A 16,016-nucleotide genomic window follows, 5' to 3' on the forward strand; every position below is an offset into this window, starting at 1 on the left:
TAGAACTACCCTATGACGCAGCAATAGCATTGCTAGGAATTTATCCAAGGGATACAGGAGTACTGAGGCATGGGGGCTCTTGTACCCCAATGTTTATAGCAGCACTCTCAACAATAGCCAAATTATTGCAAGAGCCTAAATGACCATCAGCTGACGAATGGATAAAGAAGATGTGGTTTTTATATACAGTGGAATACTACTTGGCAATGAGAAAGAATGAAATCTGGCTATTTGCAGCAACATGGATGGAACTGGAGGTATTATACTAAGTGAAAGAAGTCAGTCAGAGAAAGATACCTTATGTTTTCACTCCTATGTGGATCCTGAGAAACTTAACAGAAGACCATGGGGGAAGGGAAGAGAAAAAAAAAGTTACAGAGAGGGAGGGAAGCAAACCATAAGAGACTCTTGGATACTGAGAACAAACTGAGGGCTGATGGGAGTTGGGGGAGAAGGGAAAGTGGGTGATGGGCACTGAGGAGGCCACTTGTTGGGATGAGCACTGGGTGTTGTATGCAAACCATTTTGACAATAAATTTTAAATAATCCTTGCTCTTTTGGGCTTACTTTTCAGTGGTAAAGGTGGATTATAGTCAGGTAACATGTATCAGGTGAAAGTAACATGCTACGAAGAAACAGAAAACAGCAGTGTGTGAGGCAGGGAAGGGAGGAAAGCCCTCTGAGTTGGTGACAGTTGAGTGAATGCTGCATTAAAACAAGGGAGGGAGCTGTGCAAAGGGGTGTGGGACTAGTATTCTAGGTGGACCAGAGGGATAACAAGTTCAAAGACCTGGAGGTGGGAATGAGCTCAGTCTGTTTGAGGGGGTGAAACACCAGTGTTATTGGCACAACATCAGGGGAGGAGGTGATGAAATCAACTTGGGGGAGAGATGAGAACTCTTAAGAGGTTCTGAGCAAATCAGTGACGTGCTCTGATCTGTTTTTCAGGTTGGAGTGGGGCCTAGAGGCTATTCCAAAAGTCTAGGAGAGATGATGATGACCTGGATGAAAGGGAGTTGCAGTGGAGGGTGAAAATAGTTGGGGTCAAAGATCTATATCAAAGGTAGAGCTCAAAGGACCAGCTGATGCACTAGGTATGGGGTCTAAGAGAGCAAGGAGCCAGAGGACTCCTAGGTTTCTCCCTGACAACTCAGTGAATAGAGGTGCCAGGGCCACATATGGGAAAAAGAGGGGAGGGCTGCAGGGTGAGAGGAAAGTAGTTGTTTTGCTTTTGGACTACAAATGAGTAACCTCTAAATAAGATTTGTTTACTAATTTAAAGATAAACACTATTGGACATGATTTGTGGGAAGTCTTCATGTTTAAAGTAATTTTAGAATCACTGCAAGATACAGATACTTTAACATATGCCCAATTTATATGGGCATTTATATGGCCAATAAAGGTCCCAGGTTGTTGGACTGGCAGATTCCAGCCTGGAATCACTTGAAAGTTGTAAAAAAAAACAAAAAACAAAAAACATTCATTTACCCAAAGGCCAATTTCCAAGTTTCTTGATTTTGCCTGAAATTTTCTTTGCCCTAACACTGATTAGAAGTTATGTCTTTGGATTAACAAAAATGTAGGTGAATCAATTATTTAGTATTTGCTTAGTGGACAGTCTTTTAATCATGGGTCATGTGGGCCCAAGGGGAAGGAATTCTAGGGGGTCAAGTGTGAGAATCTTTCACATCCTCAGATCTGCAGAACTATTTAATCTTAAGTCTATTGCATGTCTTGTATCTCAGAACATTCCCACATACCTTTGTGTGGCTCGTAGTTGAGGGGACGAGACAGACTTGCTTTGAGATCAAATATTGGTTTCTTGTTGGAGACTGGAGTCTGTGCTGCTTCAGTTGTCAACTTGAATGGGGTAACAACTACAAAACCAAAGAACAACCCCCCCAGGGCTTAATTAGAAAAAAGATCTATAAAGTTCTTTATTGAAGTACCACTTCTCAATATTAGGAATATCATCTATAGATCATCAGTTTGGTTAAAAAGGAAAAGGGGGAAAAAAGAATAACCAAGGAAAGCTAACCACTGAGATTTGCTTGTGACCAGCTCCCCAAATAGTCTCAATATTATGGTATTTCCTAGGGTCAGCTGGGTGTTGAAAATCCTGTTTAAAGAAGTGGGTAAATTTTCAACCTGTGTCCCTGATATTATTTATCCTTTAAAAATATTATACATTAGGGGTGCCTGGGTGGCTCAGTCGATTGAGCGTCCGACTTCGGTCGTGATCTCGAGGTCTGTGAGTTTGAGCCCTGTGTTGGGCTCTGTGCTGATAGCTCAGAGCCTGGAGCCTGCTTTGGATTCTGTGTCTCGCTCTCTCTCTCTGCCCCTCCCCTGCTCATGCTCTGTCTCTGTCTCAAAAATAAACAAAACATTAAAAAAAAAATTAAAAATATTATACATTAGTAACATTTTCTTTCACACAAATAGATATAAAGCCGGCAAGGAACCTTATCACATATAGATGAAAAGATCCGTGGCTTGGGTTGTTATTTAATAAAACTTATTAAAAGATGTGAATTCTTTAAAAAAATTTTTTTTTCTTTAACATTTATTTTTGAGATAGACAGAACGTGAGTGGGGGAGGGGCAGAGAGAGAGGGAGACACCGAATCCGAAGCAGGCTCTAGGCTCTGAGCTGTCAGCACAGAGCTTGATGCGGGGCTTGAACTCAGGAACTGTGAGATCATGACCTGAGTCAAAGTCAGACGCTCAACTGACTGAGCCACCCAGGCGCCTCAAAAATGTGAATTCTTGTACCATAAAGTTAATACACAAAGATGGTAGGACTCAGCCCAATTTGTACTAGAGTTGGGCACATTTTATAATTCTTTTCCATCACAGGCTGCACTTGGCTATTGTCCTATGTTAGCACTTGCGTGTATACATGAATAAGCCACCAGCGTCTAGGACCACTCAGTGAAATCCAAAAATCACAAAACCCCTGTGCTTAAGAGATCTCACTGTGTCACTATCAGGTGCCAGTGGTGGTGGGAAACACTGGGGCTGCCCACAATGCTGATGAGAGTTTAAATGGGTACAATTCAACCTGTACAGTAGCCATCTGCAACCCTGCTAACCAGCAGTCCATCCTAGGTCTACAGAAGCTCTTATATGTGTATGGGAGACATGGTTGATAAGAATGGTCCTAACGGTATACATAATAACAAAAGTTGGAAATATCCACATGTCCATGAGGAGTAAAACAGATACATTGAAAAACATCCATACCAGTGACGATGAATAAACTTTAGCTCATTTATCAATACGGATGGTTCTTGAACATTATGCTGAGTGAAAGAAGCAAATCACAGGGAAAAGAAATCATACAATTTTATTTCCTTTACATAAAACTCCTATCTGTTAGGGAAAAACTAGCCCATCCTAACTGGGCACACCCCCGAATTACCATGAGGAGAAAGTTCTGAATATGGTAAACATTTAGTTTCTGCCTCATGTCCTTATCTGTGACCATTTCTGAGTCCTTTCTCATTACGAGGTAAGGGCTGCTACTCTGTGACCCCAGCTCTCTGTAAAATAACACAGTCGTATCTTAGCCAAGTCCACTCCATTTTTAGTACTGCCCTCTGCCCAGTCCCCTTTCTCCCATACTGTAAGATTTAGAATGTTATATGGACTGGTGCCTAGATGGCTCAGTCAGTTGAGCATCTGACTTCGGCTCAGGTCATGATTTTGTAGTTCGTGAGCTCGAGCCCCACATCCGGCTTGCTGTTGGCAGCACAAAACTTGCTTTCGATCCTCTGTCCCCCTTTCTCTGCCCCTCCCCCTATTGTGTGCTACCAAAAATAAACATTTAACAACAACAACAAAATATAATGTTATATGGAATGTCTACTTGCTGGTGTAAATTAAAGGTTAGAATGGGAATTAGCTCATTTAAGGAGGAATCATAAACTTACTGTTCCCACCATTTTGGACCCTTTTAAAATACAGTTGTCAGTCTCATTATTCTATCTTTAAGGTATGACGAAATTCTCAACAGTCTCCACACTGATTATTATCGACACTGTACTCTCCTTTGGTCTGAAGCTCCAGCTGGATTGCTCTAGTCTTGGGCAAGCTGGCAACCCTTTCTATGTGATCAAGACTCTCTCCTGACACATTCAGTAGGACTCTCCGGAGAATCTTGACATACTTAATTCTAATACAAGCCTCAATCTGCTGGTGGGACTTTTTTAAACTTCATACCACTATTGCAGTATTCTTTTGAAAACCAACTGGTCAATGTAGGTACTAATTAAGTAGACTTTGTGTAGAAGAGTATCCATATGGCTTATTCTGGCTCACACAATCTACTGGTCCATAGTGCGGCATTTATTCCGTGAACTCTGGAATCCTGTTTCAGAGTCCCAGAGGACTAAACAGAGGCTGTAATGCATACTCTGATCCTCCTTCTCATCCCTGAGTTCGAGAAGGAGCTGAATGCTCTTCAGGGAGGGTTACCATCTTAGGACTCCTCCTAGACAGGATGGAGTCCTCAGGCGGTAATCACTTTTTTTGTTTGTTTATGTGTCTGGCATTTTCCTCACCAATATAAAATGAAAAATATGCTATGGTCAAATTTTTGCTTTTGATTTTATGGATATGGAGTAGCTTTAAGTAAACAGATATAATACTTAATTTCAGGAAGTTACATGCTTAAAGATGAACCAGAGTTTTTGTTCTGTTTTACCAGAAGCAGAATTCCCCTTTGTGGTCTTCAGCTTGCATGTCTGAAGCACAGCCTGGCATTTTGGGGTACTCCCAGACATAGTCACATGCGGAGACTTCCTGGCTGGAGTCTTGGTCAGTGACCGTTTATGCTCATTATCTTTGGTAGCAGCTGAAAACCTGAACAGGACAGTGGGGTACAAGACATTAGTGCTTATGTCAAGAGTAACTTGTATCAAACACACACGTGTCACCAAGTAGCAAAAGGACTCAATAAATATTTATGTGAATGAACCTCTTTTGCAGAGTAAACATTTTAAAACACTGATACTAAAGCAAATCATTTATCAACTTTTCTGGTAAAATAGGGTTTTGTATTCTCTGCTCTCCTTGCCTTGACCAATACAGGACAAGGCAAAGCTCAAAGGAGCTGCCGGGGGGTTCAAGTTACAGTTTAGGAAGTACTTTCTCCTCCTGATGATGTCAAGTCAGAGGGAACAGGAGACTGCCATGCCAAATAAGTAACGGGAACAGATCTTACATCTTCCTAGAAGAATGCCATTTATTTGAAATGTACATAAGGCCATTGTCTACTCTTGGCAAATTGCCATAAACACATTTCACTGTTTCTATGATGCACAGTTTTTCTACATTTTAATGTCTGAACTTGGGATGTGTTTAATAATTTGTAACACATCATAGCTGGCAGTGATTTTTTCTTTTTTTTAACGTTTATCTTGAGAGGAAGAGAGCACAAGATGGGGAGAGGAAGAGGGAGAGGGTGATAGAGAATATCAAGCAAGCTCCGCACCATCAGCACCGAGACCACTGTGGGGCTTGAACTCACAACCATGAGATCACAACCTGAGCTAAGAACAAGAGTTGGACACTCAACCAACTGAGCCACCCAGGTGCCCTGGCAGTGATTTTTTTTAGTGGTCCCTATGATAATGGTGAATCTCTGGTTGATGGGGTCCTTAGACTCAGTGAAATTCAGAAAGGACAGATATTAATATACATGGTGGTGATGGTAGAATTAACAGATGAGAACTTCTGGACTTCTACTCAAGATGTAGCGGTAATCCTGAATCAACCCTCAAAATTATTACAAAACATTTTACAACACAGTTAAGAAAACTGAATGTTAGGAGAAGTGCCGTGAAATCCAGGCTGCTCTGTATACTGCAGTGTAGCAACAATTTACCCCTGACCATGGTGTCCTTAAGTAGTATTAAATACAATCCAAACTGCCAACTATAGCTACCTCATATTCCAAGCTAAGTCAGTAAATAGAATTCTAAACATCAGGGCATTTTTAAACTCTAAAAACTACGTCAGGGGTGCCTGGGTGGCTCAGCCACTTAAGCGTCCGACTTCGGCTTGGGTCATGATCTCACTGTTCATGGGTTCAAGCCCCGCGTCAGGCTCTGTGCTGACAGCTCGGAGCCTAGAACCTGCTTTGGATTCTGTGTCTCCCTCTCTCTCTGTTCCCCCCCTGCTCTCACTCTGTCTCTCTCAAAAATAAATATTTAAAAAAATTAAAAACTATGTCAAATAATTGCATGTGTTGGGGGAAGTGTTACCAGGCACCACCTCTATTAGATGCTGCAAATGCCCTTGAAAAAGGAGAGAACCAGGGATACGTGGCTGACTCAGTTGGTAGAGCATGCAACTCTCAATCTCAGGGTGTGGGTTTGAGGCCCACATTGGGTGCGGAGATTAAGAATTAAAAAAAAAAAAAAAAAGAAAAAGAAAAACAACAACCTAGGAATAAATTTAACCAAAAAGGTGAAATATCTATACAATGAAAACTATAGAAACCTTATGAAAGAAACTGAAGAAGACACAAGAAAATGGAAAAAGATTCAATGCTCCTGGGTAAGACGAACAAATATTGTTAAAATGTCAATACTACCCAAGGCCATCTACATATTCAATGCAATACGTATGAAAATAACACCAGCATTCTTCACAGAGCTAGAACAAACAACCCTAAAAATTTGTATGGAACCAGGTAAGACCCCAAATAGCCAAAGCAATCTTGAAAAAGAAAACCGAAGCTGGAGGCATCAAAATCCCGCACCTAAGATGTATTACAAAACTGTAATCATTAAGACAGTACGGTACTGGCACAAAAACAGACATTCAGATCAATGGAACTGAATAGAGAACCCAGAAATGGACCCACAAATGTATGGCCAACTATCTTTGTCAAAGCAGGAAAGAATATCCAATGGAATAAAGAGAGTACCTTCAGCAAGTGGTGCTGGAAAAACTGGACAGCAACTAGCAGAAAAATGAACCTGGACCACTTTCCTATACTATATGCAAAAATAAACTCAAAATGGATGAAAGACCTAAATGCAAGGCAGGAAGCCATCAAAATCCTCGAGGAGAAAGCAGGCAAAAAAACTCTTTGACCTTGGCCACAGCAACTTCTTACTCAACATGCCTCCAGAGGCAAGAGACACAAGAGCAAAAATGAACTATTGGTACCTCATCAAAATAAAAAGCTTCTGCACCACGAAGTAAACAATCAGCAAAACTAAAAGGCAACCGATGGAATGGGAGAAGATATTTGCAAACGACATACAAGGTAAAGGGTTATTATCCAAAATCCATAAAGAACTTGTCAAACTCAACACCCAAAAACCAAATTATCCAGTGAAGAAACAGGCAAAAGACATGAATAGACACTTCTCCACAGAAGACATCCAGATGGCCAACTGACACATGAAAAAATGCTCAACATCACTCATCATCAGGGAAACACAACTCAAAACCACAATGAGATACCACCTCAAACCTGTCAGAATGACTAACATTAACAACTCAGGCAACAACAGATGTTGGCGAGGATGAGGAGAAGAGGATCTCTTTTGCACTGCTGGTGGGAATGCAAACTGGTGTAGCCACTCTGGAAAACAGTATGGAGGTTCCTCAAAAAATTAAAAATACAACTACCCTATGACCCAGCAATTGCAGTACTAGGTATTTACCCAAGGGATACAGATACGCTGTTTTGAAGGGGCGTAAGCACCCCGATGTTTATAGCAGCACTACTGACAGTAGCCAAAGTATGGAAAGAGCCCAAATGCCCATTGATGGATGGATAAAGAAGACGTGGTATATATATACATATATATGTATATAATGGAGTATTACTAGGCAATCAAAGAGAATGAAATCTTGCCATTTCCAACTATGTGGATGGAACTAGAGGGTAGTATGCTAAGCGAAATTAAAGAAAGACAAATATCATATGACTTCACTCATATGAGGACTTTAAGACATAGAACAGATGAACACAGGGGAAGGGAAGCAAAAATAAATATAAAAACAGGGAGGGGGACAAACATAAGAGACTCTTAAATATGGAGAACAAAGGGAGGGTTAGTAGAGGGGGGATGGGAGGGGGGATGGGCTAAAATGGGTAAGGGGCATTAAGGAATCTACTCCTGAAATCATTGTTGCACCATGTACTAACTAACTTGGATGTAAATTAAAGAAAAAAAAAAGTTTCAGTATTAAAGAAAAGGGGCCTGAACATCTTCATCTCTGTGATGCTTATACTTGATGGCTATCTTGCTATCAGGAAAGGCACAAGAAACAAGAGGGATCAATGAGGCATGATGGCCATGACACTAGTACCCAAAGGGTTATAATATTTCTACTTTAGGACGAGTCAATTTAGTTCACTGCATTGAGAGACTTTCTGTAGGAATTTAGCTTCAACCTTACTTTTAAGTCAATGGAAAAATTTTATGTATCTTTGCAGGCATGCATTAAACTAATAAAATGAATATCCATATATATTTTCTATCTTATGAACCAAATATGAGCTTAGAGAAATTTGATAAAATAAGAAAACAGAACACAAATTTAAAGAAAGAAAGATTAGAATTTATAAAAACCATCTGTTGATCTTTCTGTTCTGATCCTCTTTGCCTTCTTTTTCACCAACATTGAAACACATTTGATGTCATCTACCTGAAATGTACAGGAAGCAGTAAAGCTTTGAGATCTCATCCTCTTCTTACCTGACGTTCATTTTAGTTGCTGACAGAACAGGACGCTTGGTGGACCCCTTCCCGCACAAGGTGCTGCGGCCTGCGGCCCCCTGCGAGCGTTGCTGGCTGGTGGGAGTACAAGCCACAGGGAGTCTTCCCCTGAGAGGAACTGGGGTCGCCACTTTTCCCTTAGTGACAGGAGGCTTCTGAAGAAAGACACCCACAACCTTGTTCAAGTTTGGCTTCTTAGAGGATACTGTCTCCAGAGCACCCCCATTCATCCCCTTGTTCTATCCCAATTTTAACCCCACTTGTTATCTTTCCTTCTCACCACCTCATCCTATTCCTACCTGCCAGGTGGGCAGTGTCTTGCAACTTGCCTTGGTATGGTAACTGAGTTAGGAGTAACTTCTGCTTGTGCTGAGTCATGTGTGACAGAAAGCCTTTCCAAGCTGCCATGAACCCAGGTATTTTCTGACTAGAAGATGTGGCTCAACAATCCCGTGTCCAGAAAGGAGGATAAGTAGCTTCCCTTGGACATATGGTATCTTTGAGAAGGTGATACGCAGTTTATTAAATATAAACTTGAAGAACCACCTATTACATAATTAGCATGAGTAATCTACAAGTAACTCCACCCCTACCCCAATTATCCTCCAGTGGTTTCTTAAAAAGTTCTTTAAAGAACAAACAAAGAAACAAAAAAACTAAAACCAAATGAGGGAGAGAGGGGGAAATGCTCCCTTTGAAATGACTGGGAAGAGTCCTCCTACTTTATCTTTTTTTGATATTGTCAAGGCACAAAGAATAACAATGTCTTCCTATCACTAGTTTAAACTCTGTTGCAAACAGAAGAAATGCAACTTTGTTAAGGACAACAGTGGTGGGACTACTGAAATTTTAAGATAGAAAAATACTGATTATATCCTAGGAAATAAAGCAGTAAGAGAATTATGTTAACTTCTCATCTCAACATACAAGCAGAAGAGATTCTTAAGTGAGACAAAGTTAAAACCAAAATATTTACTAAGTACACATCTGTACCATAAGCCAAGAGCCCAGGTTAGACGTAACAAGCACACTCTTCTATTTAACCACACTTTTTATGTCTATCTTTCCCCGAAGATTCCCAGTTTCCATGCTGTGTCTCCTCACACACAGTTCACCTGGTGTCAGGACCATCAACTCTACACCTTTGTTTGAGCAACTTAAATTGTAGAAATGATCCTACTAGCCCTTATCAATCTTTCTGACTTTTTCTTCAGGTAGAATATTATACCATTGATTGTAGTAGTACTAATTCATTTTGTTAACAATGCATGTAATCAATTTCTCCCTTTCTTTTACCAATAAAAATCCTCTTCCGTCTTAACAAAGCAAAGAGCTCAATCATACGTCTACACAAAGATGTGGGTTAAGGATTAAATATAGGGGAAAATAATAAAAGCAGTAAAAATAAATAAGAGCTCATTTTTATGATTTTTGGAATAGGAGGGACATAGCAAAAAAAACTCAGACCCTTAAAAGGAAAAGGTGGATAAATTAAAAAAAAGCCTTTCACAAGATAAAAGACACCATTAATATAGTTAAAATATAAACTGTAGGAAAGTATTTGCAATATATTATAGCATTAATATAAATGGGTAATAAATGCATTAAAAATTGAGAAAAAAATTCACCAAAAAACCCTCAGCCAATTATAACATATAAACATATAATGATGAAAGAAATGCTAATTCAACTGGGATTTTTTTCATATCATATTAATAAAGATTTTAAGATTTCATCATTTCCACTCTTGGTAAAATAAACATGCATCTCGGGGCACAATGTTTCTGATGTTTGTAGAAAAAGCCTTTGGTGACTAAGTCAAATAGGTTTCCCTGCTCTAATTATCCAAGTCAAGATCCTGTCTAGGATCTCTTATTTATGATTATCTAACACTATCCAATGACCAATCCCAAAACATGTCAACTGTTAATAACAACTTCCTATCAGCTATAGTGAAGTCACTGTAATTATTTTTTATTTTCCAGTTTCCAAACAGATCATACCAAATAACCCATGATAGATCTATTCCTTGTACAGTGGGGAGTGGGCATGAGATTTTAGAAATCAACTCATTCAGATGGGGTATCAGTAAAAAATAATTTACTCATGTATTCAACACATCTTCAGGCCTACACACAAGTTTCTGATTGAGGTAGTTGTTCTGCCCTTAATTTTCACCTGGAAATTAATTCACCCATATTACATAGTATAGACAACTTGACTTTCAATCAAGTATTTAAGTAGACCTAGCTTCATGGTAAGGGAAACGACTAGCCCTGCTGCAGGCATATTTGCAGCTAGCTCATGCATATACAAAAAAGGAACTACATGTCTACTTTCTGTAAAGCATCAGTATGGCCCTCCTGTCCAGGTATTCAACCCTTGCTAAAGTTTAAGAAAATGTGACTATGGGACACTGAGTATCTCTTGTCTGATTCTCCACCCAGGGTGTTAGACGGAAGCATTCAAATGCCATGGCTTGGCTTTGCCATTGTTAACTGGTTGATAAATGGTGTCTTCAACTATGTAACAGTGGTTTTATAAATAGTTTAAATGAATGTTTGTTACTGTAGATTCAGCTTCTCACTAAGAAGCTTATGGTTTATGTTTTTTTTTTTTTTTTAACTTTTTTAATGTTTATTTTTGAGAGAGAGACACAGAGTGTGAGCAGGGGAGGGGCAGGGAGAAAGGAGACCCAAAAATCAAAGTGGGCTCCAGGCTCTACAATGTTAGCACAGAGCCCGACATGGGCTTGAACTCACAAAATGAGATCATGACCTGAGCCATAGTCGGATGCTTAACCAACTGAGCCACCCAGGTGCCCCCTTAAAAAAAGTTTTAAATTCATCACCCAGTGTGTTTCTCTATTGGCCTATGTATCAGAAAATACAAAACTCAATGGAGTGACTGATACAGCAGACACTGTCCCTGCTAACAGTGTTCATGTTCTGCCCCTTTTATTATTTTTTAAAAGATATTATCAGAGTTTGAATCTTTTAAGTTTATTTATTTATTTTGAGAGAGAGAGAGAGAGAGAGACACAGAGACAGAGACAGAGACAGCATGAGTGGGGGAGGGGCAGAAAGAGAGAGAGAAAATCTCAGTGCAGAGCCCAATGTGGGGCTTGAACTCATGACCCATGCAGTCACGACCTAATCCGAAATCAAGAGTCAGATGCCACTGAAGCACCCATCTTGTTCTGCCCCTTTTAAATCAATTTTATACTGTTTTGTGTTGTAACACCACAGACTGCCTCCAATTATTTTTAATAAGCAGGTTGTATGTATTATTAAATTCGAAAATAAATGTCTCCCAGCCCTCTGAGTGGCACCTCTTTAATACCAGATACCATGTAAGGCCATAACAGGATGTCATCAACTCACTGCTCTGCTAACTCAACCTCGAGGTTGAGTTCACCTTTTCTTACTTGAAGGGACCTTGAGTCCAGCAGGACCAGTAGAGGGGCCCCCAGGGAGCTCAGTTATCAGGAAGCCTCTAAGTTAGCCAGTAAAAGTGATTCACTTCCTTTTTTTTTTTTTTTTTTTTTTTTTAAACATTTGTTTATTTTTGAGAGAGACAGAGCATGAGCCCACGAGGGGCAGAGAGAGAGAGGGAGACACAGAATCCAAAGCAGGCTCCAGGCTCTGAGCTGTCAGCACAGAGCCCGATACAGAACTCGGACTCACAAATTCGAGATCATGACCTGAGCCAAAGTCGGATGCTTAACCAACTGAGCCACCCAGGCACCCCTGGAATTCATTCTTTATAGTGAGGACTCCCTGTTTTATTTGGAGAGTTCTGAAAATTCTTATGGTGGGGGGAATCAATTTCAGATGATAAATATACATTAAACTCAAATCCATTCCAATGGTAGAGTAATAAAAAGCTGGCTGTATTAGCTAAGGTACCAAGATTAAAATCAAATGGTTCAGTACCATTAAGAACATAATTTTAGGGACACCAGCCTGACTCAACTGGTAAAGCATACAACTCTTGATCTCGGGGTTGTGAGTTTGAGCCCCATGTTGGATAGAGATTAAAAATAACAACAAAAAGTAAAAAAGTATACGATTTTATCGGCATACCTTCAGTTCATTAAATGAATTGTGTTCTTCAAAATGTTTCTTTTTTCTCTCAATATATTGATCAATGGACTCCATTTCCTTAAAACGAGCCTCATGAAGCTTCTTAAAGTCTAGAATGTTCCCCAAAATATGAAAGTTAGTAACAAGACAATTCCATTTATTCATCTTCCCTTTGTCTTTCTGTTAATACTTATTCTCTTCTCTGCATCCCTGTCAACTTCAACATCATCTTTGCTAAAACTTTAATTTCAAATCTTTTAGTTTTTGGAAAGTCAGGAACAAATTATATTCATCTCATAACCTATCAAACACTTACCATTTTTCCATTGTCCATTTTACTCCTGATATTTGGTTTAATCCAGAGAATAAGAGTAATAGGTTTGCCTCCCCCCTCACCAATTAATCAAATGGCTGCCTTTCCTTAGTCATAAATTTGACATTTTTATAATGCTTAGAAAGCTTGCGATCAAGGACAAACCTTTTCTATAAAAGGTCAGACGGTAAATATTTTTGTCTTTGTATACATATGTATACGTGTGTGTGTGTGTGTGTGTGTATGTGTATGTGCGTGTATATATGGTAGAGATCATACCATATGTGGCCCCAAAGACAAAAATATTAACCGTCTGACCTTTTATAGAAAAGGTTTGCTAATCCTTGATCTCAAGCTTTCTAAGCATTATGTCAAATTTATGTGTATGTATGTATATATATATATATACATATATATATATATTTTTTATAACCCTTTAAACCCTTTATAATCCTTTAAAACCGTAAAAACCATTCTCAGCTTGAGGGTTTTAAGGCAGGCCATAGTGGGCAGTACTTGGCTGATCCCTGCTTTGTGCTATTCTGATTAAGAATATCCTAGGGGCGCTGGTCAGTCTGAAATCTTGAGATCATGTGTTCAAGCCCCAGGTCAGGTGTAGAGGTTACTAAAAAATAAACAGTAAAAATAATACACATAAAAATATCAACATTAAAAAAAACAAAACATAAACTTTCATTCTACCTAGATTTGCTGAAGGTCAAATAAGCTCATGTTATCTCTGTTCCAATTTGTTAACAAAAGGATGACTTAAAGTGATGGTTAATTTTGTCTGTCTCAAAGTTTCCATGGGTAATTGTTCAGATAGCTTTCAAAGTCTTTGGTAACCTAAAATGTTAAGGTTTTGCTTGCATGATAGATTCAGACTGAATTCATTGGATATCTAACCAGATAGAGGCTAAAACATGAATTACTAGATATAGGTTTGTACTTGACTTGTTGCAAAAAAACTAAGGATATTTGGAACTGTTGAAAAACATGCTTTGTGCTTAATGGATTCATAAGTTTGCCATCTAAAAAAAAATTCTGATGTAACAGAGTTCACGATTGGTTACTACTTAGGTTTCACTGGAGACTAAGGTTTCTAAGAGTTAAAATTCTGCTAAATGTAGTTAAAGCTGATAAAAATAAGAAAAGCAACTCTGTGTGTAGATAAGTAGGAGATATGAAAGAAAAATATAAGAAATGTAAATGTATTTTTGTTGAAGGTAAAAGTAAGTAACTTTGTCCTATATGAGACTGGTTATTTGGAGCGAAAGGGCTTGGGACAAAATCTAAATGCAAAGAAAAGTTGTAGAAGATTCGTGAAGGAAAATCTTTAAAAAGAAATTTTATGTGTGGTCAGGACAGAGTAAGGTTAAAATAAATGATTTTAAATTTTTTTTTTCAACGTTTATTTATTTTTGGGACAGAGAGAGACAGAGCATGAACGGGGGAGGGGCAGAGAGAGAGGGAGACACAGAATCGGAAACAGGCTCCAGGCTCTGAGCCATCAACCCAGAGCCTGACGCGGGGCTCGAACTCACGGACCGCGAGATCGTGACCTGGCTGAAGTCGGACGCTTAACCGACTGCGCCACCCACGCGCCCCAAAATAAATGGATTTTAAAAGTACACAGGGCTAAGATTAAAATTCCTTCTTTGATCCAAAGGCTGGGAAAATAATGGCAATACTCTTGATGCCGGCCTCCAAATCCTCCACATTTGTGTTGTTCTTGTTTAGCAGAGGAACGGATGCCTCTGCCATATGAGGGATGGGTGATATATGAAGGGCTTTTACTAAGATACTAAACTTAACCCACTGTATGCCAAAAATGGATATCCACATGGCTGAAACATATTCATGTGGGCATTGTTGAAAAAGGCAGGAAATAGACCTTGACTCTGGCCCTTTAACCCCTTCCCTCAATGGCCAATGATTAATATATAAGTTACTGTTGGGCCAAAATAAAATTAGTACATTCTATGATGACCAGGAAAGTCTTGCTTGGTCACAGTCAGACTTCGGCTCAGGTCATGATCTCATAGTTCCTGAATTCAAGCCCCGCGTCAAGCTCTGTGCTGACAGCTCAGAGCCTGGAGCCTGCTTTGGATTCTGTTTTGTTTTGTTTTTACTAATTGGGTAAAGGCCTTCCCCTACAAGACAGAAAAGTCACAAAAGTAAGAAAAATTCTGCTTTATAAAATAATACCCAGGTTTGGCTTATCTAAAAATTTTCAAATTAATTATGGTAAATGGCTGCCTTCACTCTTTCTCTAGAACTCCTGGCTCTTAAAAAAGTTTTACACATTAAAATAAAGTAGACTGTCTGCTTATACTCAGCCAGAACTCTAAATTAAACACCTCACAGGCATCAGATGCTTTAAAAAATTTTTTTTGTTAATTAAGTTAGGGCCAAACTCTTGGAAATAGAGCCACCATTGATTACTTACTGCTCCTGCTTCTCTATCATTTGGGTTATGAGAGATTCCCTGACATACGTTGTTTACAAAGTTAGGGTCTCTCCTAGGTTATTTGACAGGTTTGGAAACTGTAGACATTATCTTAAGATGCCATCTTGCTGGTCAGTATCATCTTTACCTTGTGTTTGTCTCTTTGTGTCTGCTAATGTTTATGCCGCCTTCCTGTACAACTATACTGTGGGCCACTCGACCAACCTTTGGGTAGACTCTAACTGCTGTACCCCTACACCATCCCTTATCAGCTTGAAGAAGCCAGAATGTTCATTGTTCCTGTTACCTAACAGTAATTACAGGCCCTATTCCAGGGGAGAAATAAATAGGAAAAGAGTTAATATTAGGCAGGGAGAGATAAGGGATCTTCAGGGAAAAAGACTGTAGCTGCAAATCGGAGGC

At 39.4% G+C, this 16,016-nt stretch overlaps 1 protein-coding gene across 1 annotated transcript in view; it reads right to left on the reverse strand.

Moving 5' to 3' along the window:
* The window catches only part of NUSAP1 (nucleolar and spindle associated protein 1), a 41,347-nt gene that overhangs the window by 2,072 nt on the left and 23,259 nt on the right, over positions 1-16,016 (reverse strand). Inside the window, 4 exon segments of the mRNA XM_043555613.1 lie at positions 1,764-1,880; positions 4,708-4,865; positions 8,726-8,901; positions 12,832-12,941. Coding sequence (XP_043411548.1) covers positions 1,764-1,880; positions 4,708-4,865; positions 8,726-8,901; positions 12,832-12,941 — 561 coding nt within the window.

Source organism: Prionailurus bengalensis, chromosome B3 (genome assembly GCF_016509475.1).
Source record: "Prionailurus bengalensis isolate Pbe53 chromosome B3, Fcat_Pben_1.1_paternal_pri, whole genome shotgun sequence".
Lineage (NCBI taxonomy): Eukaryota > Metazoa > Chordata > Mammalia > Carnivora > Felidae > Prionailurus > Prionailurus bengalensis.